This window comes from Vipera ursinii (assembly GCF_947247035.1).
Source record: "Vipera ursinii genome assembly, chromosome: 3".
NCBI lineage: Eukaryota > Metazoa > Chordata > Lepidosauria > Squamata > Viperidae > Vipera > Vipera ursinii.
Window position 1 is genome coordinate 118,740,416 of NC_139516.1, and position 26,062 is coordinate 118,766,477.

Sequence of the window (26,062 nt, forward strand, 5' to 3'; positions counted from 1 at the left end):
TCTCCACATTGAAACTCATTTTGTTGGATAGGGCCCATTGTTCAAGTTTGTCAAGATCTTTTTGGATCCTGAGTTTGTCTTCTGAAGTGTTGCCTATTCCTGACAGTTTGGTGTCATCTGCAAATTTGATGAGTTCCCCTTCAATTCCCTCGTCTAAGTCATTTATGAAGATGTTGGAGAGTACTGGGCCTAAGATGGAACCTTGTTGTTATGTATATATGTATATAGATGTTCACAGAGATAGCCACTGACACCACCAGGTGGCAGGGTGCCCTGTCAGGATTGGCAGGGCAGTCTTTGGCGGGAAATCCAGACAATGGGATTGGTTCCAAGTATACCTTGCTTGGTATATAAGAGGGGCAGTTGCCCCTTTATTTGCCAAGTCTGTGCTACATCAATAAAGAATGTTATGCTGAACCCTGTTGTCCTGCGTCGTCCATCTTGGCCATGCGGTCCAGAGCCCACGATCCAACACTTGTGGTACCCCACTGCTTACCTCTCTCCATGTGGATGTAGTGCCATTGAGGACTACTCGTTGAGTGCGGTTTGTCAGCTAGCTACAGATCCATCTGGTGGTAGTGTTGTCTATTCCAGCTTTTCCTAGTTTGTCAATTAGTAGGTTATGGTCTACTTTGTCAAATGCCTTACTGAAATCTAAGTATAATACATCTACTGTGTTTCTCTGGTCTACTAGTTTAGTGACTTTATAGATAAGATTGGTTTGGCATGATCTGTTTTTAACAAACCCATGCTGGCTACTAGTTATGTGTTGGCTATTCCTGCCAATTTGATGAGTTCCCCTTCTATTCCCTCATCTAAGTCATTGATGAAGATATTGAAAAGTACATGTCATCTAGGCATGTCAGGAACCAGTTTGATCTCCCACTCTCTGCAGCATTTGTTTATTAAGTTTTCCATTTCCAACCACAGGATTAGGAAATGGTAAGCTGGTTCATTAGAAAGTTTACCATGTCTCTCCTCCATTTAGGCAGAAAAGCCTAAGTTGATGGCCAGGACAGTTGCGGCCATCAAAGTAAGTTGGTTCTGTTGCAGTTCTCTTCATTCTACACTCAGTAAATCTTGCTCTGGTATGATTTATTTTCCTACTATGATTATTATTTTGATATTTAACAGTTTCCTATTCTCTAATTTGTCCTTTAACTAATGATCAACACAACTGATGGGTCATTTGCTGTAAAAATGCAAGGTTATGGCATGAACTAAGAAGGAAGGCAGGAGATAAGTATTTATAAAGCCTGCATAAAAAAGATAAAGGAAGAGGGAGCATGGACTGGTGGGGTCCCTTTCAATGTACAAAACAAGAGCTGGTTGTCAGGCATATCATACAAGACATATTGCTAAGATAAGGAATAGGGCTAAGATAGAGTCAATAGAAAACTTGCTAAAAGTCTTCTAGGATGCCTATTAGTTAACTTTTAGCAATAGGGTTGAAGTAGAGCCAATAGAATATGTTAAATAGCTTTTGAAGTGTTCATTAGTTAAGACTTAGAAATAGGGATGGTGTGGAGCCTATAGATAACTTTCAAAAAGCCTATTAGACAATGTTTTTTTTATTCCGCCTTGAAAAACTATGTAAAAGCTTGTTGAATCCTTTGTTCTGGGTCCTGGCATTTTGTTGGCTGGGACCCCTTTTGCTGAAGCTCTTCAATAAAGGGAAATGCACCTCGTGTCTCGTAGTCTTCACAGGCTTTGGCACCAGGCTAAGTCCCAAATTTGGGGACAACACAACCCAGACAAGGTTTTCACTGAGAAAATCTTATTGGTCTATGTTTGTTACCTGCTCTTAAGTTTATTGTTTCTTCGTTTATTGTTTCTTATTCAGGATTAACATATACTAGTATTCCTGTTCTAAGTATTCTTTTGTTGATTTGGGAGTGGAGTAGGAATGGACTGCATCTCATGGATAGCAGCCACAAAGAAGAGGCTGGTTTCATGTTGTAGACTTGAATAAAGCCATTTCTGGCATTGAGCAGTAAGTTAAATTGCAGTAATTACTATAATTAATTACTAATAGAGTAGATAGACATAACTAGACAGAGGTAGTCCTGCCGATCAGGAGTCCCCAAGCCCCAGTCTGTGGCACACTGCTGGTCCGCAGCCTGTTGGATAAACACGCAAAGCTGCATTTGCACTAGTGGCACACAAGCATGAAAGTATACCCTCTCTCCCCCACCCCCGATGCCAATCCACAGAGCCACAAAGGTTGGTGACCACTGCTGCAGATAACCAAGACTTAGAAAATTAAGGGCTTTACTGATAAAAACAACCACCTCTTGAATTCCACCTGGAAACCTAATGGAAATTAGTGCAACACAGAGAGCCTATTTGTTTTGCACAACTACTCATGCTGCCACATTTTGGACCAACTATGGCTTCCAAGTAGTCTTCAAGGGCAGCCCCATGTACAATTCGTATAATAGTCAATCACAAGTAACTAAGGCATGAGATGAATTCAGGAAGGGGCCTAAATGACCCACAAAGGAATCTGTGTAAATGCAAGAGAATCTGTTCACATTCTCATGCAAGCTTCATGAACCCAGAAGGACCCACCAATTACAACAAGTTCTACCTGGTAAAGTGCAACTTTCTCAAGAACTAAAATTGAAATATTCCTGAAAATAAGAAATCTGCAGTCTTTCAGTCTTGCTAGAGTTAAATTTAATATTGTTCTTCCTATCCAGATAGTAACAGCCTCCAGACACAGCATCGGCCGACATACACAATTGGGTATCATATGCATATTGCTGAAACCTGACCTCATACTCACCTTAATGACGTTGTCCAGTGATCTCAGGTAAAAGTTAAACAGGAACAAAATGAGCACAGAGCTCTGCAGAGCCCCACAAGCGAGTTATCAGATTCAACTATTTCCTGCCTACCGACACTGATTAGAAACAGCCTTGGATGTAAAAAAAAAAAAGAAAAGAAAAAAGAAAACTACTGCATACAATATTCCCCATTCCCAAATGATCTAAAAGGGTTCATGATTAATCGTATCAAAAATTCATTGAGAGATCAAGCACTGAGAATCCCAATATCCCTACTGCAGTCCCATGAGAGGTTCTCCACAAGTGCTAACAATGCCCTCTCTGTACTCAGGCCTGAAATGCAGGTGAAAAGGTCTGGTTAACATGCTTCCTTGCAGGGCCTTCTAAAACTGCAAATTCATCATTTTCTGTGTAACCTTGTCCCCAAAGGAAAGCTAGTCATAAATTATTCAAAATCTATGAATTAAATTGTGGAATCTCGAGGAGAGAGCACATCACAGCCTCTTTCAAGGCAAGTGGGATCACCCGCTCAGCCAAAGATAACTTTACCGCTGCTTGGGCCTAGCCACATACTTACCGGGCAGCTGAAATTCCTGTATCATTTTCATTGCCCTCCTCTGAACACTCTCTAACCTATCAATATTCTTCTGGAAATGAGACGCCCAGAATTATACTCAGTTCTGGCACACACTCTTACCAGTGCCAAGCAGACAAGAATAATGTCTTCGCATATCTTCCATACAATGCTTCTTCTAACACAGCCCAGAACTGTATTATACCTTCTGGCTGCTACCTCACACTGTATTCAATCTCAATCTGTGCTGCTTAAATTACCATTTCCTTTGGATATAAAGAGAGAGGCAAAATACAATTTGAGTTTTTGACTGTTGACTGCCTGGACAAGTCCTTGCAGTTTTCTTGGCAAGGTTTTTCAGTAATGATTTGCCATTGGCTGCTTCCTAGGCCCAAAATCACCCAGATGGCTTTGTTCCCAAGGTGACATTAGAACTCGGAGTCACCTAGTTTCTAGTTTGGTGCCTTAACCACTACACCAACCAACTCTCATTTAGGTGATTTATATTAATTTATTATGGTAATTTTTTAATTTTCTATTTTTACCCTTTTAGCTCATTTACTATTAAAATTTCATAATTAATTCATTAATGGGTATTTTTGTTTTTCTTTTGATTTGTGCATTTTTTCTGTATTTTTATAAATTGCAATAAAATTATAATACTAATTTTAAAAAGATAAAGCCCCTCAAGAGATGATTCCTCCTGATATTTTCCTGTGAGATGTAATGGAAATGTGGAAAGCCAGAAAGATAACTGGAGAAATGAAAATAAAATAGCATTTGACAAGATGACATAACATTTCATAGCATCTCTTGGAAACTGCTTATCAAACACCAATGCTTGAAGGTCCACATTGCACCCTTATTCTCAAGGGTGAGAATAGATTATTTAAATATGAGTAACCATATTTGAAAAAACATCAAAAACCAATCCTCTTTCATTTAAATAATGATAAATCAAAGAAGAAAATGCAAGAGGATTTATCTACTGAATGCCAGTTGAAAACATAAATAAAACTTCCAAAAAGAAATAATCAAGGCTGAAATAGAGTTAGAATATTTTTGTAACAACATCTTTATAAGCATATGCTTAGTGGACAGAAGTAAAGCTTAAAAATCTATTGTTTACCTAACTTGGGAGTTACCAAGATGACTGAAAACTGCATTTTACAATACTGTAAAAGCTTATATTGCAATAAAAGTATTCTTGGAGATTGATGGAAAAAATATTTCTAATTTAATATATTGTACAAACCATAAATATCCATAGGATTCAGGGAGAAGAGAAGCTCCATGGAAAGTGTAAAAAAATATACAAGTAACATTTAAACTTGACTCACCTGTTCATTTAAGTTCTCATCTGCATCCTGCTTAGGGATATATTGGGTGGAAGAAGAAGACTTGTGGTTCCCTGGGACGTTTACATCTCCCACCGAAAAGACAGGAAAGAGGGGCCTGAGAAATCGGAACTCGCTACTTAAGGATCCACCAGTCAAACAAACATCATAACAGTAAGTCCTGGGAAGTGATCCATTCTGTGAATCTGACCAGTTCTCTTGGGCATCAGCAGTGGCAGGTGGGAAGTGAGGAACAGCTGCAGTAAATTGGCTTTGGGAGTCCTTCTTGAGGATTTTGACCACAATAAACACAACAATGCAGACCAGGAACACAAAGGAGACAGCAGCCAAGCAGATCACCAAATACTTGGTCAAGGTTTTGTCTTCTTCCGGTTCTTGCACACTGACATCCACCCTCCTCAGGAAGGGATCCGAAAAGCCATCCACAAGAAGGACATTAAGCATCGCCGTGCTAGTCTGTGGGGGAAGACCGTTGTCTCTGACCAGCATCACCAGCCTCTGCTTGTTTGTGTCTCGCTCATTCAGGACTCTCCTGGTTTTCACTTCCCCATTCTGTGCTCCTATGCTGAAAAGGGCTGGGTCCGTGGCCTTCAGCAATTCATAGGAAAGCCAAGAGTTTTGGCCAGAATCTGCATCCACGGCAACCACCTTGGTGACCAGATAGCCGGCCTCGGCTGACTTGGGAAGCAGCTCATTGCATGGAGATGTGTTGTTCTGCAGGGGATACAGGAAGAAGGGAGCGTTGTCATTTTCATCAATGATGTGGATGCGGACAATCACCTCTGAGCTCAGGGAAGGAGAACCACCATCAGATGCCCTCACAGTCACTCTGACGCCTCTTAACTGCTCATAGTCCAGGGATTGGAGGGCATACAGGTTTCCAGTTTCAGAGTTGATTGAAATGAAAGGGGGCAAAAGGCCATCACCCTTCCCAGGCAGAACTGAGTAAGTCACTTTTGCATTCTGCTTTGTGTCTAGATCCACAGCGTGGACTGACCCGATGAGCAAGCCTGGAATATTATTCTCTCGAATCTTCATGTCATATGAAGACTTTTCAAAAAGAGGAGGGTTATCATTGACATCAGAGATCTGAACATTAATCAGTCTTGTTGAAGTGAGCCTAGGAGAGCCGCAGTCAATGGCTGTGATGGTGATGTTGTACTCAGTGACCGTCTCTCTGTCTAGGGGACTTTGGAGCACAAGCTGATAAAAGTTGTTTGTGGTGCCTTTGAGCACAAAAGGAAGGTTCATCTCTACAGAGCAGACCGTTTTGCTGTTGTCTCCAGAGTCTTGGTCTCTAACACTGAAGAGGGCCACAACCATTTCCAAAGGGGAATCCTCCTTTAAGATGCTGGTCAGAGATATGATGGACACTTCTGGGGGGTTGTCATTGACATCTTCAACTTCTATTACTATCTTGCAGCGCCCTGAAAGTCCTCCTCCGTCTATTGCTCTGATGTTTATGCTATAACTCCTTTCTTTTTCATAATCAATCTGTCCCCTAACAGTGATTTCTCCAGTCCTTTCATTTAAAAGGAACAAACTGTTTATTTTTTCAGGCGTTCTGTGGAATGAGTAGGTGACTTGTGCATTTGAACCCAAATCAAGATCTGTAGCTTCCACTTTAGCCACTGCAGTGCCCGTAGGAAGGTTCTCCTTTATTTTTACCTTGTATTCAGTTTCAGAAAATTGAGGAGGGTTATCATTATGGTCCAGAACATCAATGTTAATTTGAACAGTCCCTGTTTTCTGTGGTACCCCACCATCCACAGCCATTAGGGTGATATTTAGATGTGGCACCTTTTCTCTGTCTAGTGATCTCTTTAGAACAAGATCCACATTGCTAATTCCGTCTTTGTTCCTTTGCACATGAAGCCAAAAATATTCATTGGCGCTGAGTGTATAGTTTTGGATGCTGTTTTCTCCTAGGTCCTCATCATCTGCAGATTCCAAGGGAAGTACCATATTTGTAGGAACATTCTCAGGGATTTCTATCTCAAATTCTTTTTTAGAGAACTTGGGAGCATTGTCGTTTATGTCTTCTATTTCTATTTCAATATTATATGATTCCAAAGGGTTGTCAAGCACAATTTGAGCAGTAAGTATGCAAACATCTGTCTGGCCACACAAAACATCTCGGTCTACTTTATCATTGATCAATATGTCCCCAGTATGAATATCAAGGGAGAAATACTGCTTAGTGCTTTGAGAAATGAGATGGGCTCTGCGATCAACGAATTCCTTTACTTCCAGTTTCAAATCCTTCAGCACATTAGCTACTATAGAACCCCTTTTGGTTTCTTCCAGTGTAGAATAATAGATTGAAATACATAATGCTCCAGGAAGACAAAGCAACCAAAAAAGATACATACCTTGTTTACTCCTCATGCATTGTTCCATGATTCGGGACTCTCCTTAATTTTTGAACAGAATATACAGCTCCTTATTTTCATCCAGCTATTATCTCTGACAAAGAGCTAATTTCCTGCTGCTTTACCTCCCAGTTTTCATCTTTTCATTGGTTAAAATCTTCTTGTCTTTTTGCAGGATCCTAGTCTATAGCTTTTTGTTCATTTCGCCTCACCCCAAAATTCTGAGTTCCCAGTAATATGTTTGCCTATTCTGCCACCATGTGGCTGTCTGAGGAATTCACCTCTAGGACTGCTTATTATTTAAAGACTCTGTTCTAAATCAAAGGCAGCAAATCATAGTTTTGAAGGCTCTCTACCTATTCAAAATAGGAAGATCCTACATGAAAAACATGAATAAGGTCTGCAGTATATGGAACTATAGGGATTTCCTTATTTTGAAATTATTAGAGTTTAATTTACAAAATATGAATGTGATCAAAATATTATTAAATCTATGAAAAGACGGTAGGAGGGGTTACTTCTGAAGTGAGAGCTACTTTTTTCAAAGCCTCTATGCTCCCTATCTGTTGCACTTTCAATCCTCTCTCTTGAATGAGAAAAAGAATAGAATAGAATAGAATAGAATAGAATAGAATAGAATAGAATAGAATAGAATAGAATAGAATAGAATAGAATAGAATAGGTCTGGAGGGGTCCTTGGAGGTCTTCTAGTCCAGTCCCCTGTTCAAACAGGAGAACCTATACCATCTCAGACAAGTGACTGTCTAGCCTCTTCTTAAAAATCTCCAGTAATGGAGGCAAGCTGTTCCACTGGTTAATTGTCCTCACTGTCAGGAGGTTTCTCCTTAATTCCAGGTTGCTTCTTTCTTTGATCAGTTTCCAACCACTGTTTCTTGTCCTGCCCTGTCCTGCTTTGGTGAATAATGTGACCCCTCTCTTCTTTGTGGCAGTCCCTCAAATACTGGAATACTGCTATCATATCTCCCCTATTTCTTCTTTTCTTTAGACTAGCCAAATCCAAGTCCTGCAGCCGTTCTTCATATGTTTTAGTCTCCAGGCCTTTGACCATTTTAGTTGCTCTTCTGTGAACATTTTCCAAAGTCTCAACATCTTTTTTTTAGTATGGTGATCAAAATCGATTGCAGTATTCCAGGTGTAGTCTTACTAGGGTTTTATAAAACAGCATTAATACTTCACATGATCTTGATTCTATGCCTCTGTTTATACAACCCAGGATTGTATTAGCTGTTTTGGCTGCTGCTGCACACTTCTGGCTCATAGTCCAGTGATTGTCCACTAGGACTTCAAAGTCCCTCTCACAATTACTGTTTTTAAGCCAGATCTTGCCTAATCTGTACTTGTACCTTTGATTTTTCTTGCCAAAATATTAAAACTTTGCTTATCTCCACATTGAAACTTATTTTGTTGGATAGGGCTCATTGTTCAAGTTTGTCAAGATCTTTTTGGATCCTGAGTTTGTCTTCTGGGGTGTTGGCTACTCCTGCCAATTTGGTATCATCTGCAAATTTGATGAGTTCCCCTTCAATTCTCTCATCTAAGTCATTGATGAAGATATTGAAGAGTACTGGGCCCAAGACAGAATCTTGTGGTAACCCACTGCTTACTTCTCTCCGTGTGGATGTAGTGCCATTGAGGATTACTCATTGAGTACGGTTTGCTAGCCAGCTATAGATCCATCTGGTGATGATGTTGTGTATTCCACTTTTTTCTATCTTACCAAAGAGTAGGTTGTGGTCTACTTTATCAAATGCCTTACTTAAATCTAAGTGTGCTATGTCCACAGCATTTCTCAGGCCTACTAATTTAGTCACTTTATCAAAGAATGAAATAAGATTGGTTTGGCATGATCCGTTTTTAATAAACTTGTGCTGGCTGCTAGTTCTAATTTGTTTGTTTTTTGATTATCTTTTCCAGGATCTTCCCAGGTATTGATGTTAAACTGATTGGTCTGTAGTTTCCGGGTCTGTATTTTTTCTTCTTTGAAGATGGAACTACATCAGTCCTTTTCCAATCCTCAGGTACTTCCCTGGTGCTCCGGGATTTTTGAAGGATGTGGTGCAATGGTTCTGAGATAACATCTGCCAGCTTCTTCAGAACTCTGGGATGTAATCTGTCGGGTCCCAGTGATTTATATGATTATGACTTCCTCAAAATGGACAGGAATGAAGATTACAAAAGCAAATAGAGAGAAACAGTGAGAAAGGAAAACAAAAGAAAAAGAAAACTAAGCAAAGCAAAGAGATTTATTCAAAAATGCATACCACACAAAGCAATCTTCTCACAGATAAATCTTTTCTAGATTTTCTATACAGTTGTCAACATATTTAAATAATAAAACATTATAAATTAAAATGTAAAACTTTTTGAAATGTTGTAATACTATTCCCACTTTGGACATCAGTTTACCTTCTTTCATATGAGTTTTAGTTTTATGGCAATCTGTTGAACTCCTTGGATGCATTTGGGTGCAAATAGGATCCATTAAAAAAAACAAAACAAAAACCCCAAACAAACCAGGAAATGGAGGTCTGAGGAATCGGAACTCACTAGTCAAAAATCAGCCAGTGAAACATACCTTGTAATTGTATCAGAACTAGGATCGCCACAGTTTTCTTGCAAATTGTGTCCCAAAATTACATTAGATACAGAATTAGTGCTACCCATGAATTTCTGCCATTTCTGAAGCTAGATTGCAATAAACACCATGACAGAAAGCAGAAAAATGGATGAGATGGCAACCAAGCAGATAATCAAATACATGGTTAGAGTATGATCTCCCTCCTGAGGGACTTCACCCTTAGGATTATCCATATTTTTCATGTACGGATCAGAGAAGCCATCCACTAGAAGAATTCTTAGGGTCGCAGAGGCAGACTGAGGTGGATGCCCATTATCCCTAACTGCCACAATAAGAGTGTGTTTGAAACTGTCTCGGATGTTCACCGGCCTCGTGGTTTTCACTTCCCCATTCTGAGTCCCAACAGCGAAGAGACTCGTATCTGTGGCCTTCAGCAATTGATAGGAAAGCCAAGAATTCTGCCCTGAATCCCTGTCTGCTGCCACCACTTTGGTGACCAGGTAGCCTGTCTCTGCTCCCCTGGGAACCAGCTCCTTTGATGGAGAAGTGCTGTTCTGAAGGGGGCAGAGGACGAAGGGGGCGTTGTCATTCTCATCTCTGATAAGAACTCGGACTGTGGTTTCTGAGCTCAGTGGAGGCGAGCCCTTGTCTACAGCCCTCACCATCACCTGGAAATCTTGTATATCCTCATAATCCACAGATCGGATGGCATACAGGTTCCCAGTTTCGGAATTGATGGAGATGTAAGAAGATACAGGAACATCCCTCATCTTCCCAGGCAAAAGCCAATAGGTCAGTTTGGACTGATCCAGTGAGCAGGCCTGGAATGTTGTTTTCGCTCAAGTGCAAGATCTTTCAAACATTGGCGGGTTATAATTGAAACTTGAAAATTAAAAGCTGTCATTGAAGTGAGTTTAGGAAAACCTTCGTCAGTGGCTGTGATGTTATATTTTAACATTTGTTCTCTGTCCAATAGCTGTTGTGTCACTAAGTGGTAATATTTGTTCTTTGTGGGTTTCAGCTGAAAAAGTAGGTTTGCATCAATGTTGCAGGAAGTTAGGCCATTGTCTCCTGTGTCTCCATCTGTGACACTGAAGATAGTCACCATTCAGGAGAGTCTTCTGGTAAAAGGTTGGTCAAAGATGATACGATCACTTGTGGAGAATTGTCATTCTCATCCTCAATATTCACAAGGAACTTACAATAAGCGGAGTCCTCCTCCATCTATGGCTCTCAGGTTCAGCTTATCATTACTGTATTTTTTCATATCAATTCTTCCTGCAAGAATAAGCTCTCCATATTTCTGTGTAGCTGAAATGATCTGAGTACTCTTTCTGATATTCGACTGAAAGAATATGTAATATGAGCATTGGTTTTGATGTCTCTGTCACTGGCTTCCACTTTAGCAACAAGGGTATCCAACTGTTTTCTCTTAATTTCACTGAGTAAATGGATTGTTCAGTATAAGGACAATTATTGTTAGTGCCTAAAACATCAACAGCTATGTTGTTTCAGTTCTGAGCGGAAAGCCTCCATCTATAGCAGACAGCATCAAAATCAACTGTGAAATATTCTCACGATCTCATGATTTCTCCTTAGTTCTAGGTTGCTTCTGTCCTTGATTATTTTCCATCCATTGTTTCTTGTCTTGCCTTCTGGTGCTTTAGAAAATTGGTTGACTTCCCCTCTTCTTTGTGGCAGCCCCTCAAATATTGAAACACTGCTGTCATGTCTCTCCTTTTCACTAGACTAGACATACCCAGTTCCTGCAACTGTTCTTCATATGTTTTAAGTCTCCAGTCCTCTAATCATTTTTGCTGCTTTTCTCTACACTCTTTCCAGAATCTCAACATCTTTTTTATATTCTGGTGCCCAGAACTGGATGCAGTATTCCAGGTATGGCTTTCCTAATCAATGATCCAGGTTTTTGTTTCCTCAGGTACTGGAATACATAAAGGATTTACACATTGCTGAATACATGCTGAGATAAAGAAAAAAAACCTGCTAAAATATCCCTGCTCTTGAGATACATTTCCATTGTTTCAGACTCACCTCAGAGCCGATGGTTGAAAGAACAGGTTTCTATGTTGTCATTTTGGAGTTTTATCTGTCCAGTTTTTACATTTTATAATAGGATTTTCCTCCTCTCATTAGTGTAGATTTTTTGAAACTAAGTCCAGCTGTCTCTTGTTGCTGTTGTCTTATGCCAGTCCTTTTGCCATCTGGCTACAGTTTCCTAAGAGGGCAGGTACTCCCTAATCTTTTATTCTGCATTGTGTGATAGCACCACCTTGTGCTTGACTTGGGTACAACTTCCATTTATACTGATCTACACAGAAATGTATTGTATGTCTTTTGCAATAAATGTTTCTATAATCTAAATGTTACAATATAAACTTGCAATAATTAAGTATTCAAATACATTTCTCAGTTTAGCTCATTTAATATACATGCTTACCAGCATCATATCTAATGTGGCTTCTAGAAGGAACCAAATAAGTTATTTAAATGTAAGAAAAATGCATAGCATTAACTTGACACATATTTATTAACATGCATCCCATCTTTCAACTATATTTGTCTGCCTGGGACAGTCAGTTCTACTAATGCATTAGTGCCAAGCTTCTCTCCACAGCCCAGATTCTTAAAAGCAGCATAAAACAGCAGCTGCTGACAGCACTGACAATTGTACCATCTTAGGCATTGTTGACTATAGGCGAGGCTGCCATTTGCCATGCTTCATATGATGTAGTAGTGTTACCAATTGTAGTTTAGGAGCTTTAATATATTGTAGTCCATTGTCAAGGCCCATAAAGTTCCTAGTTCCCATACTTGGAAGGGTGGGGAAACTTGACAAGCAGGTAGTGATATTGTGAACTCTGCAGTCAGATCATAGTAGCTGTTTTTACTACTGTGTTTTCCTGAAAATAAGACCTGGTCTTATATGTTTTTTTTGCTCCAAAAGATGCATTAGGACTTATTTTCAGGGAAACACGGATCGGGGTGATCAGCCCTTGGCCCACGCAGATGAGCTGATTACCTGCCCCATTGTGGCTGCAGGCAAGCTGAGAGACTGTGTGCCAGGACCTCAAAACCTCCATGTTTTCCCTTGCATATATATTCTACTTTTGGGGCCTGCCATTCTGCTGGGAGGGGAGCTTGGGATAACTTTTGCTTTCTGCTTTCCCTCTCCTGCCTCTATCCTTGATAAAGGAATGTGTCTTCCTTATCAGAGAGACGTTACAGAGAAATGAAAGCTGGAGAAGACCTTGAGATGTGCGCCAGCTGTGCCAGTTAATTGTACATCATACCACCTGTGGATTGGCTGAATTTCAAATGGACATTATGACTTTGGTGGAAGAAGGAATATTGCTTGCTTAACTATACCATCACCAAAGAATTGAGGCCTTTGAACTATGGTGCTGGAGAAGACTCTTGTGAGTCCCTTGGACTGCAAGGCGATCAAACTGGTCAGTCCTAGAGGAGATCAACCCTGACTGCTCTTTAGAAGGCCAGATCCTGAAGTTGAAATTCAAATACTTTGGCCACCTAATGAGAAGGAAGGACTCACTGGAGAAGAGCCTAATGCTGGGAAATGTTGAGGGCAAGAGAAAAAGGGGACGACAGAGAATGAGGTGGCTGGATGGAGTCACTGAAGCAGTAGGCATGAGCTTAAATGGACTCCAGAAGATGGTAGAGGACAGGAAGGCCTGGAGGAACGTTGTCCATGGGGTCGCGATGGGTCAGACACGACTTTGCGATGGGTCAGACACGCTTTGCAACTAACAACAACAACATTTGCGTGGGATTTTCCCCAGATCCCACCTTGACTTCCCTACTGTCCTTTTGAGACAATGCCTTTTTCAAGAGTTCTGCTTTCTTGGGTGGTTAGTTGAAGTGGGTCCTTACAGAAGGCGAGATCTGCATAGTACTCAACCTGGAGAAGCTGCTGCCCTACCGGGGGAGTTGCAAACTATTTCTACATGGAGGAGTTCCAGGCAGAGAAATGGTCCGAACATCTCTTCTGCTTAAAAGCCAATGAAAGCCTCTCCAGGAACCTGGAAGAGGCCAGAACTTCTGGTGAAGAAGATCGAGCCAGATGGTCACTTGGGGTTGGTAAGAAGGAAGGATGGGAGGAGAAAGCCCCAAAAGTCACTCTTACTTGGGGCGGAGCAAAGTAAGAAAAGCAAAGAAGAAAAATCCAGAGCCTGCCCCTCCTGACAAAGATGGAGAAAAGAAGGAATTGAAATCAGGGCCAATGGAAGAGGTGATGGAGTATGTGATAAAGACCCTCAATGAATTTAAGATGCAGCTTAAGGAAAGCCATGAGTCAGAAGAAGAGTCAGTGCGGGAATCGGAGGAGAAGAATTGGAAGGCCGAGAGATGGCAGCAGTGGAAGCCCAGGAGGCAGCACAGCGGTGGGGTCAAGGCGCCAGAGGCAGACCTCCTCAACCAGCCATGGTGAAACCAATTCCAATTGGAGTGAAGTTTGATGGAAACCCGAAGACATTGGGGTATTTCCTGGCACAAGTGTTCACCTACATGCAGATCTATGGGAGAATACTGCCTACCAATGTCGAGAAAGTTCATGTGGTTACCCTGGCTCTGGAAGGTGGAGCAGCTGACTGGATGGTGACCCTGTATAACTGCAAAACTGCAAAACTTCAATCATTTTATGGCTGCACTCCACAGGCATTTCAAAGACCAGCTGGCCAATAAGAAAGCCCTGGAGCAGATTAAGACTGTGAAGCAAGGAAGAAGACCAGTCACTGAGTATACCGAGGAGTTCAGAGAGTTGGCCAATCACCTGTGCTGGCCAGAGGACATCCTGGTATAATGCCTGAAAAGCCCGTGGAGCCCCAGGGAGGCTGTATGACTGGTGCCTGCTAGCTGAGGAAATGGAGATTGATCAATGCAAGCATCTGCATCATCTGGTGAGACCAAGTTTCAAGCAGCAGATCGAGAAGTTAGGGGAGATTGCATGAGCTTCCCCTGTCCTGCCTTGCAGCACCGCCTGCTTCAAATGTGGTAAAGAGGGACATTGAGTTTTTTCAGTACTGCTCAGCCAAACTGTATGCCAAACTATCAAAATGTAAATTCCACAAAGATTGTATTATTACCTGGGTTATCACATATCAAACAAGGGGATAGAGATGGACCCAGAGAAAGTGAGAGCAGTCTTAGACTGGGCACTCCCCCCCCCAAGACCAGAAAACAGCTCCAAAGTTTCCTAGGATTTGCAAATTTCTACAGACAATTCATCCCATCTTTTGCACAGATTGCCCTCCCAATTACAAACCTATTAAAGACCAGAGGGGGGTATAAGCCAAAGCCCAGTCAACCATTAAAATGGACAGGAGAAACTTTTGGCTTTTGAGAAACTTAAGAGACTTTTCTCTATGGAGCCAGTTTTGAAACACCTAGACCCAGAACAATCCTTTATAATTCAGGCTGATGCCAGTGATGTGGGAGCAGTTTTACTCCTAAGAAATAAAGATGGAAAATTGCAACCTTGTGCTTACAACTTGAGAAAATTGTCAGAGCCTGAAAAGAGGTGGGCAGCCTGGGAGAAAGAGGCCTACGCTGTATGGTGGGCTTTGCTCACCTGGAGGCATTTCCTTGAAGGGAAGGAAATAAAATACCATTTCAAGTATGGACTGATCACGAGAACCTTGAAGCCATGAAAACACCCAGGAATCTCTGCCCTAAACAAGCAAGGTGGTCCCAACATTTCCATCACTTCAATTCTACAATTGATTACCTCCCTAGCTGATGCCTTATCCAGGTTACCACACTGTAACAGTAAGAAAGCAGAAGTTGCCAAACCATTTCTGCATTCTCATCAACTGGCAGCCCCAATAACCATTAGGGCCCAATCAAAACCAGTGGAATCTGTTAGAAATACTTTATTACAGGAATTTAAAGTCACCTTAGAAACAGATGAATGGTTTCAAAATGATAATAACTTGTGTGCATCAAAATATGGATTAGCATGGATTGGAGAGAAGCTTTATGTCCCAGCAGCCTTGAGACTTAAAGTGATGCAAGCAGAACATGATTCAAAAACTTCTGGACATTTTGGTTTTGTAAAAACCTTACATCTTTTAAGAGACAATTTTGGTGGTCTCCATTGAAAAAGGACATAGAAAACTATGTGGCCAGTTGCCCCACATGTGCACCTGCCAAGAGGCAACAAGGGAAATCCCAGGATTGCTGCAGCCAGTAGCAAATCTGTCAGCACCCTGGAGAGAGATTTCTATGGATTTCATTGTAGAACTGCCTGAAAGTGCTGGCAACACTGTAATTTGGGTTGTAACATACTTGTTTTCCAGACAGGTTTACTTCATCCCATGCCCCAAGATTCCAGCTGCAAAAACTTTAGCTAAACTATTTGTGCAGAACATATATAGGTTTCATGGAGCCCCACAATGTATAATTTCAGAGCGAGGGGTTCAATTCACTTCTAAGTTCTGGAAGGCTTTTCTGGACTTAATGGGTTTTAATCAGGGGTCATCGTCTTCTTACCATCCTCAAACTAATGGAGGGACAGAGAGGCTTAACTCACTTCTAGAACAATACCTGAGATGTTTTATTAATTACCAACAAAACAACTGGGCCTACCTGCTACCATTTGCTGAGGCTGCCTATAATAATGGTGTACACTCTAGTACTGGTTTCACTCCATTTCAAGTAGCAAATGGTCAAACCTTTCTGGCCATGCCTGAACTCCCCACCAAAAAACCTGAGAGCCCCTCCTTGCAGGAGTGGATTAAACAATTGCAAAACACCTGGCTAGTGGTGAGGAAGGCCCCTGGATGAAGCCAGGGAGCCCTATAAAGCCCTTACTGTTACTGGCCCCTAATAAAAGTATCCTTTTCAGACAATGCCTGTTTCAAGAGTTCTGCTTTCTTGGGTAGTTAGTTGAAGTGGGTCCTTACACTGTGGAATGGAGTGGGTGGGTGGCCAGCTGCATGGCACGGTGTGACATGTCGGGATCGCCTGCCTCCCCCCTTGCCTCTGTCTCCGCCTGTTTCTAGGCCGCCACCACAAGGACAAGCCTCCTGCAGCCACCTGGCCACCCATTGTCTCTCAGCTTGCCTGCAGCTGTGACAGAACTGTGCTGCGCGGGCTGTGCCAAGAGGCCAGCGGGCTGCGGCTGCTGCTGGACACTGTTGGCCCCCACTTGCTCACTGCCTCCTGTGCTGGACATGCCCCCCATTACTATCTTTGGATAGTAATGCTCAGTGAAATACTGGATGCACCTTCATTGAAAGGAGTGATTATAGGTGGAAGACCACAGGGTTGATTTGTTGGAGAACTTTCAATGTGCCCATAAATTTAGCATCAAGCTTCTTGGAAGGTCTTGAAGTGGCTATCAACCTATCAGCCAACTTTGTCTTTTACTGCTATGGGTGGGCTCTCCTGCTGATGTGCATCTGCTGCTTTGTTGCCTGTTTTGCTTGGTCAAGTTGCTGTTTCAACAAGTTTTCACGGCAAGTTTATTTATTTATTTATTTATTTGTTTGTTTTTATAAACCGCCCTTCTCCCGAGGGACTCGGGGTGGTGTACAGAATAAGGTAGGTATACAGAATGAACAATAGTGAAAAAAACAATAGTAAAAAACAAACTGGGACCCCAATTAGAGCTATCAGGCCAGGCCGGACTGTTGGAACAGGTAAGTTTTTAAGTCGCGCCGGAAGGTGCGGAGGTCGGGGGCCATCCGGATTTCGGTTGGTAAGCTGTTCCAGAGGGCTGGCGCACCCACTGAGAATGCCCTCCCCCTGGGGGCCACCAGCCGACATTCCTTGAGCGGTGGCACCCTGAGGAGGCCCTCTCTGTGAGAGTGCACAGGACGGTGGGGTGCTGACATTGGCAGAAGGTGCTCCCGTAGGTAGTCCGGACCCATGCCATGTAGGGCTTTGTATGTCATTGTTAGCACCTTGAACTTCACACGGAAGGCAACTGGAAGCCAGTGCAGCGCACGGAGGAGAGGTGTGATATGGGAGTATCGGGAGGCTCCCAAGAGTGTCCGTGCCGCTGCACTTTGCACCAGTTGAAGCTTCCGAGTGGATCTCAAGGGCAGCCCCATGTAGAGAGCGTTACAGTAGTCTAGGCGAGAGGTCACAAGAGCATGGGTGACTGTACGTAAGGCATCCAGGTCCAGATAAGGCCGTAATTGGCGAACTAGTCGAACCCGGGAGAAGGCCCCCTTGGTCACAGCTCCTATGTGATCTTCCAGGGAGAGCTGCGAGTCTAGGAGGACACCCAGGTTGCGGGCCCTATCAACAGGGGGTAGTAACTTGTCCCCGATGTTAAGGGATGGGATGTTCTGAGTATCCTGGTTTGCCGGTACGTACAGCCATTCAGTCTTGTCCGGGTTCAGTTGAAGCCTGTTCCTCCCCATCCATTCCCGGACCGCTTTCAGGCAGCGGGACATCACGTCGAGGGCATCACTGATGTTGTTTGGAGTTGAGATGAAAAGCTGGGTGTCATCAGCATACTGATGGTACCCTACTCCAAAGCTGCGAATGATCTCACCCAGCGGTTTCATGTAGATGTTGAACAGGAGAGGCGAGAGGACCGACCCCTGAGGGACTCCGCAAGCGAGAGGCCTTGGGGTCGACCTCTGTCCCCCTGCCAGCACCGACTGTGAGCGACCCTGGAGAAAGGAGGAGAACCAACGCAGAACCGTGCCTCCCACTCCCAGTCCCCTGAGGCGTCGCAGCAAGATACCATGGTCGATGGTATCGAAAGCCGCCGAGAGGTCTAATAAGACTAGGACAGAGGAATGGCCCCTGTCCCGGGCTCTCCAGAGATCATTTATCAGAGCGACCAATGCCGTCTCCGTGCTGTAGCCCGGCCTGAAGCCCGATTGGTACGGGTCTAGATAAACCGCTTCATCCAGGATCTGAGGAAGTTGGTGCGCCACCACGCTCTCAACAACCTTCGCAAGGAAGCGAAGATTGGAGACTGGACGAAAGTTATTCAATGAGGATGGGTCCAAGGTGGGCTTCTTGAGGAGAGGCCTCACCACCGCCTCCTTCAAGGTGGAGGGGAAGTGACCCTCACTCAGAGAAGCGGAGATGACCGCCAGGAACCAGCCTCGTGTCCCCTCTCGAGCTGCATAAGCCAGCCAGGAAGGGCACGGGTCCAGTAAGCATGTGGAGGAGCTCAACCTCCTCATAATCCTGTCCACTTCCTTAGGAGTCACAGGATCAAATTCCTCCCAGATGACGTCGACAAGACTGTCCATGCCTTGTTCTTCCAGCTCAGCCCAGTTGGAGTCCAGGCCGGTTCGAATCCGAGCAATTTTATCCAGCAGATATTGACCGAATTCCTCGGCTCGACCCTGCAAGGGTTCCTCCCTCACCTCTTGGTTCAGTAGGGAGCGAGTCACCCTGAACAAGGCAGCCGGGCGATTATCTGCGGACGCGATGAGGGTGGAAAAGTAGTTGGATTTTGCCACCCTTATCGCAGCGAGATAAGACCTGGTGAGGATTCTTAATTGCAATCGGTCGGATTCGGATCGACTGGATCTCCAATGGCTCTCTAGGCCCCGTCTCCGACGCTTCATCTCCCGGAGCTCCGCGGTGAACCATGGGGCTCGCTGGGATCTGCGCCGGGTCAGAGGCCGCAAGGGTACAACTCGGTCCAGAGCCTCCGTGGCTGCCTTTTCCCAGGCTTCCACTAAGGCATCCGCCGAGCTGTGAGCAGGGAGTGCATGTGCGTCCCCAAGCGCTGCCTGGAACCTATCAGGGTCCATTAGGCGCCTAGGGCGGTACCATCTGGTTGGCACCGCGCACCCACGGTGGGGGGTGGCAAAGGGGAAGTCTAGCCGCAGGAGGTGATGATCGGTCCATGACAGGGGCGTAACAGTCGTGGCACCCCCACCGATATCATCGCGCCACCGTCCAGACAAGAACACCAAGTCTGGGGTGTGGTCTCTCTCATGAGTCGGTCCAGAAATTATTTGCGGCAGGTCCATGGCCGCCATGGAAGCCATGAACTCCCGAGCCAGATCGGACGATCCTCCCAGGGACGGTAGGTTAAAGTCGCCCAAGACCATGAGTTTTGGGAATTCAACCACCAACCCTGAGAGGACATCGAGTAGCTCGGGCAGGGCTGCCGCTGCACGATTAGGTGGTAGGTATGCCAGCAGCAGGCCCAACTGCGCCCCCGGGCCGTATCTCAGTAGGAGAGACTCACACCCGACCATCTGAGGGATGGTGGTCTCTCGCAGGCTAAGGGATTCCCTGATGATAACTGCTATTGTAAAAAGTCAACCATCCCTGGAGTGCAAGATGGTTTGGCAACACTTTAAGGTGTGTGCCATACACAGCTTAAAATGGTGTCACTGAAGTTGATGAGAGCAGTGAATTGTTGTAAAAAAATTCTGCGAATGGCAGTAATGGTGGCCAGTTGTCTTGGCTGTAGTTATAGTAGTACCTTGAATACTGTTGAAGGAGCTAGTTTATCTTTTCACCCTCCCCATTCATGGCAGGTTGGTGAGCTGAGGAGAGGTTGACCTTGACATTTAGTAACTGAAAAACTGCTTTCCAAAATTTAGATTGGAATTGTGCCCCTCTGTTTGACACGAGTGCTGAAACCATGCTATGGTAATGAAAGACATGATCTAGAAAACACTGGGCTATGTGTTTGGCATTGAGCAATCCCTTACAGGTTATAAAATGGGCCATCTTGGTGAAAAGATCTACCACCATTAATGTGGTAGTGAAGCCTTGAACAGAGGGTAAATCAGTAATGAAATCCAGAGAAACCGTATGCTAAGGTTGGGGAGGCATAGGTAGTGGTTGCAAAAGTCTTGCCAGCTTCTGATGGAGGGGCTTGTATAAGCCTCGTATAAATTTCCTGTATAAGTTAGCAAAGCCCAGGAAGCATTGGATGTCTTTGGCTGTATGAAGGGCTTACCAATCAAATACAGCTTGGACCTTCTGGTCAATCTGGATGCCTCTTGTGGAAAAATGGTAGCCCAAGAAGTCTAACTGTTGCAAATCAAAGGCACATTTTTCTGGCTTGGCAAAGAGGTGGTTATCTCTTAGTCTACTGAGGACTGTGTGCATGTTGTCTGTGTGCTGAGCCACTTTCTCAGAGTAGATTAAAATATCATCTAAATATAAAACCACAAATATATCTATCTTGAAAAATTTGGTCCATGAATCTGGAAAATATGGCTGTGGCATTGCACAGACCAAAAGGCAGCACTGTGTGTTCAAATTTGCCATATCTAGTGTCAAAGGCGGTTAAGTATTCACGGCCTTTTTTTATTCAAATAAGGTTATAAGCCTTGCAGAGGTCTAGTCTTATAAAAATACCCATTTTCTGTAGTCTGTCTAATAGATCTAGTATTGATGGCAGTGGATAACGGTTCCTTACTGTGACTGTGTCTAAAGCCTTGTAATAATGAACCTCTCTCAGTGGGGGATTCCCACCATTATAAGGCCCAGTAGGGTCTTACTTCTTGGGTATGAAGAAAGTAGAAGACGAGGCAGGAGACTGGGAGTGTCTTATGAATCCCTTTTGCAAATTAGAATCCAAATATTGTTTTAGAGTTTCTAATTCTGTAGTAGACATTTGGTATTGTCTCTGTGCAGTAATTATGGTGCCAAGGACCAGATTTATGCACAATTGCAGTCACTGTGTGGAGGGAGGGCCGAGGCTTCCTCCTCCCCAAACACATCAGTGAAGTCTGCATAGTTACTTGGCAGATTGGGAATCTCACTGTAAAACTTGGAGGGGGCTGGTGGGGGGCTTTGCAGCACCAATCGCAATGAGAAAGGCATTCAGATTTTCAAAGGCAATACTGCTTTTTTTCCACTTCATAGTGGTGTCATGCTGTTGTAATCAAGCAGTTCCTATCACTAGCCAAAGAGCTATGTGATCAGCTATGAAGAAGGCTTACTTGCCAGTTGTCTTCCGGGTGAGATTCAAGGTGCTAGTAATGGTGTTCAAAGCCCTCCATGGCATGGGGCCGGAGTACCTCAGGGAACATCTGCTGCCGGCATCAAGCTCCCTGCGCCCTGTGCGTTCCCACAGAGAGGGCCTCCTCAGGGTGCCACCGGTCAGAGAATGCCGTCTTGTGGCCCCCAGGGGGAGATCCTTCTCTATGGGCGCCCCGGAGTTATGGAACCAGTTACCGGTTGAGCTCCGGACGGCGCCCGATCTGCGCTCCTTTCGCCGCGATCTGAAAACATACTTGTTTGAGCAAGCCGGCCTGGCATGAGGGGGATTGGTGGTTTTTTTTTTTATCATTTTTTATTGGGGTTTTTACTATGTATTAATTGTATTTTAATCGGGCATGTATTTAATTATCTTTTAATTTTTGTACATTTCTGTGTTTTATTCTTGCCCTGTACACTGCCCTGAGTCCTCAGGGAGAAGGGCGGTATAGAAATATTAATAAATTAAATTAAATTAAATTACTCTTCTTACTGATTTATTGTTAACTTCAAAGGTACTGTGGCATGAGTAACGGGGCCTGCTTTTAACATTCGGCCACCAATAGTTATCACTGGCAATGCAGACTTCATGGAAACTGTAGGTATCTTAAGTTTCTGAACTGTGGTTAGGCTTATGAAGTCAGAGGTTGAGCCAGAATCTATCAAAACACAAATGGCAATTTCCTGATCACTGGGAAGTGTCAGGGTAGAATCAAATTTTATTAACATACCTGAGCACAGAGGCAATTGAGCTCCGTTCAGTGTTTAGGTGGCTTTCTCTGTGAGCTCATGGAGGGAAGGCATTTCTCGTTTCCCTAGCCTTGGGGGCTGTTCTCCAGGTGGTGATTAGTGGAGACATTGCCAGGCTGTATGTAGTCTCTCGCTGGAGGTTTAGTAAGGCAATTCTTGACTACGTGGCCAGGCTTTCCGCAATAGAAACACAGGGTTAGTTGTCTGTGCCTTTGCCATTCTTTTGCTCCTGAGGTTTGTCTGGCTGCTCCAATTTGCATCAGCTCTTCAGCATCCAAATCCAATGGGGTAGAGAGGCTAGGGCTAGTGGCGGGGAGGTCAGCTTTGGAAGCGTTTGGATGGGGCTGCAGAAAAATGCTTTAATTTCTGCAAGTTGAAACTCAGCTGTTATAACGGCTAGGTAGAGGTCTTGTAGACTCTGGGGAATACGTTGCTGTATCAGTTGTGCTATTATGTCTTTGTAAACTATGCCCTAAAGGCTTGCTCATTCCAATCCAGATCTGCTGCAACGAGCTTGAAATCTTCAATGTATCCTCTCACAGTTGGAAGATCCATTTTTCGGCAGTTTCTATCCAAATAGGGTCTCTAATATGCTCTCTAAATCTAGTGAGGAAGTTGGGGTAACTATTCAGGATGAGGTCAATGGTTTTGATGAGTGGAAGGGCCCATTTGGCAGCAGAGTCAGTTAAAAGCATGAGGACGAAGGAGAATCTTGATCTGTCTCGTCAGAAACACGTCACACTTGTGCTAGGCATATTCTCATCAGACTCACCAGTGAATCTCAGCGGTAGGCAGTCAAGGAGACTTTAGAATGAGCATGGCAGGAACAGGCAGCTGTGCCTGAGCTGGTGGGGCTGGTGGTTGTGCTTGCAGAGGAATGCCTCGTTGAGTCAGGATCTGCATTTGCTGCATCATTTGTTGAAAATTGGCTGTGAGATTTCTGATTTCATCTTCAATGCTATCTTGCGTCTTTTAATAGAGCGAAGTTCTGGCTCATCTGCTATTGCTGCAGCTCTGGTGTCTGAGGGCATGGCTAGAATATTTCGGAGCCAGAGAAAATTTTTGATGAAGAGAGTTGGTCAAACTAATGTTGATCACCGGGGAAATCAGAAGATTCAGGCAATTCAAATGAGTATAAAGATTTATTGCAAGCTTAAGTTCTCTACAAGAATCTGATCAATTAGCGGTCAAGGGAAATCAGTGGGGGATAAAAATGGCATTCAGTGTGGGCTGGACTTAGATCTCTTGCAGGGATTCATGACTTTTGACACATTTGAGCCCCTCCCTTGGGCTCAGCCTAGTCATCTCCTACTCTTTTACACTAACTACAAGCTGATATTACATTTTTATTTTCATCCGAGATACCATTTTTCTTTTCAGATGAGATTTAATTTTTTCTTTCATTATTTTATTCATCTGTCATTTTACAAATCCATCTATCATTTTTATACATCTGCGGATTACAAACTGCACCTAGAGGGCAACCTCACTTGCATTTAAGTCCTAATCTGTATTAGCTCTAGGAAGGACCAAAAAACTTAACACTGAAAAATAAAAATTATTTCATTCCTTTCACTTCTTTTACAAAAAAAAGAACAAAAAATCCTGCTAAATTTGAAAATGTTTGAATATTTTAATTTTTAGAATATGTTAATTTCCAGAATTTTTAAAACTTTTGAAAAAAATTCTTTTAAATTTTTAAATTAAAAAAAAATTAAATGAATTTTTAGAATTTTCAGGACCTGTTTTTATACAGCATTTTCAGATTTCAAGATCTGTGGTGCACATTTTCACCTGTTTTTGATGAATGTCTATTAGCTCTTCATGCCTTCTTTCCTGTCGCTTTGACTTCAGTCTCGGAGTTATAATACAATGCAAGTGGTTTACACTGTAATTTTATGTTATTGTTATATTTGTATTCCAGCTTTTCTCTGAAAGCTTGAGAGAGTATTATTTTCATAATTGTCCTATAAATTGATCTAAGTGAGAAAGGCCCAAGAAACCTGAACAATGAGGACCTAAATGAGGCTCTACATGATCATGAGGACCTAAATGAGGCTCTACATGATCTAAGTCCAATATTTTACCGCATCACACAGGCTAGTTTAGCTGTCTGTGATGATAGTTTTTATTTTTATTCACCTTTGACCACTATCAAACTACAAGCATACCAGTTCTCAACAGCATTTTTTCTCCATGATTTTTTTGGATAAAATATGTTTGTCAAGGATAATATACAAATGCAATAATATCCAAATAGTGAAGGAACTACATAATCTGAAGAACAGTCAAGCCATGGTAGCAATCAGGTTTTATTGTAAATTTAATGATAGTTTATCAATATGGCTTACTCTTTTATTTTTGATTAAATATTTCACAATTCTTTTATTCAGTATTATTTAACTTGAATCGGCTTTATACTTTCTTAGCTATAGGAGGACATGTGTTTCTTTGTACCAGAAGTTCACTTCTAGTTTCCTCAATACCTTAAAAACAAATCAGAGAGAAGATGAGTCACAATAAGGAAGGCAAAGAAAGAAAACCCTTACCTTTCCTGCCAAGCTTGACTTCTTCTATTTTTTAATTATTAATATTATGATTATTATTATAAAGAAAACCAGGTTCATTGTATTCACAGATTCTTCGGAAAAGGCCTAGAATCCGATAGTCGTGATCTGTGTTACAGTCCACAGCTCAGTTGCCCATCTGCATCTGTCTGTTCTAGCTTACTGCACTGCAGGTTTTTCCTTTGTCCTTCTCAGAAAGAGTGACACTGAATGGCCAAAAATGGAACTACACATAATTTGTCAAAGGTAGAATATTTATTGTGGAGCCTGGAGCAAAAATAGCAAATGCTGCCATAGGCTTATCCTTTATGTCATAATCTTATGTCAGTGGGGTTGCCATTGCTCAACATTTTAGACATGTGATTCACAATACAAGCTGGATTGCCTTGCAATCTGGCTGACAAACTGGTTGACAAACCACACTCAGCATGTAATCCTTAATGGAACTACATCTAGATGGAGGGAAGTAAGCAATGGGGTACCCCAAAGTTCCTTTTTAGGCTTAATACTCTTCAATATCTTCATAAATGACTTAGATGAGGGAATAGAAAGGGAAATCAAATCTGCGGATGACACCAAACTGGCAGGAATAGACAACACATCAGAAGATAGGCTCAACATCCAGATGAATATTGACAGACTTGAATACTGGGCCCTATCTAATAAAATGGAGGAAAAAATAAGGTTTTACATTTAGGCAAGAAAAAACCAAATGTACAGGTACAGATAAGGTGAAACCAGACATCCTCCTTATACCTGCCAGATATCCACCAAAGCCACACAGGGCAGGGGAGGTGCATGCCGCCTGGTCCTTTGACTGCCCTGCCTGTCCATGCTGCTCTCCTCACCTGAGGGGTGCATTCCACCGGTACTGCCACCTCTCAAGCATCTGCCCTGGGAAGCCCTGTAAGCCGTTGCAGCCATAAGCAACCAGAAGTGGGATGAAGTGGGCAGGTGCCCTCACGGTGTGTCCAGCAGAGGCCAGCCCAGTGGGAGCAGTGCTCCCACTCACATGTGCTGCATGGGCTTCACAACCCAAGTTGGGCTGCAACTGCTGCCAAACACCTTTGGCCCCTGCGTGCTCACTGCCTCCCA

The 26,062-nt window shown here is 43.1% G+C and overlaps 2 protein-coding genes across 2 annotated transcripts; both read right to left on the reverse strand.

The window, feature by feature from the left end:
• Window positions 1-2,485: 2,485 nt before the first annotated feature.
• LOC310638915 (protocadherin beta-16-like) lies at window positions 2,486-7,121 on the reverse strand (the record flags this gene model as incomplete). The annotated part of the gene is made up of 3 exons (XM_083360277.1): window positions 2,486-2,506; window positions 2,789-2,851; window positions 4,704-7,121. 3 exons carry the CDS (start codon window positions 7,119-7,121, stop codon window positions 2,486-2,488), a joined length of 2,502 nt encoding a protein of 833 aa, XP_083216403.1.
• A 2,678-nt stretch (window positions 7,122-9,799) lies between these two features.
• LOC310638916 (protocadherin beta-9-like) lies at window positions 9,800-12,428 on the reverse strand (the record flags this gene model as incomplete). Its single annotated transcript, XM_083360278.1, is given in 6 exon segments — window positions 9,800-10,530; window positions 10,617-10,802; window positions 10,805-10,905; window positions 10,907-10,991; window positions 10,994-11,133; window positions 12,385-12,428. Coding segments are annotated over 6 exon segments (1,287 nt in total).
• Between the last annotated feature and the right edge of the window lie 13,634 nt (window positions 12,429-26,062).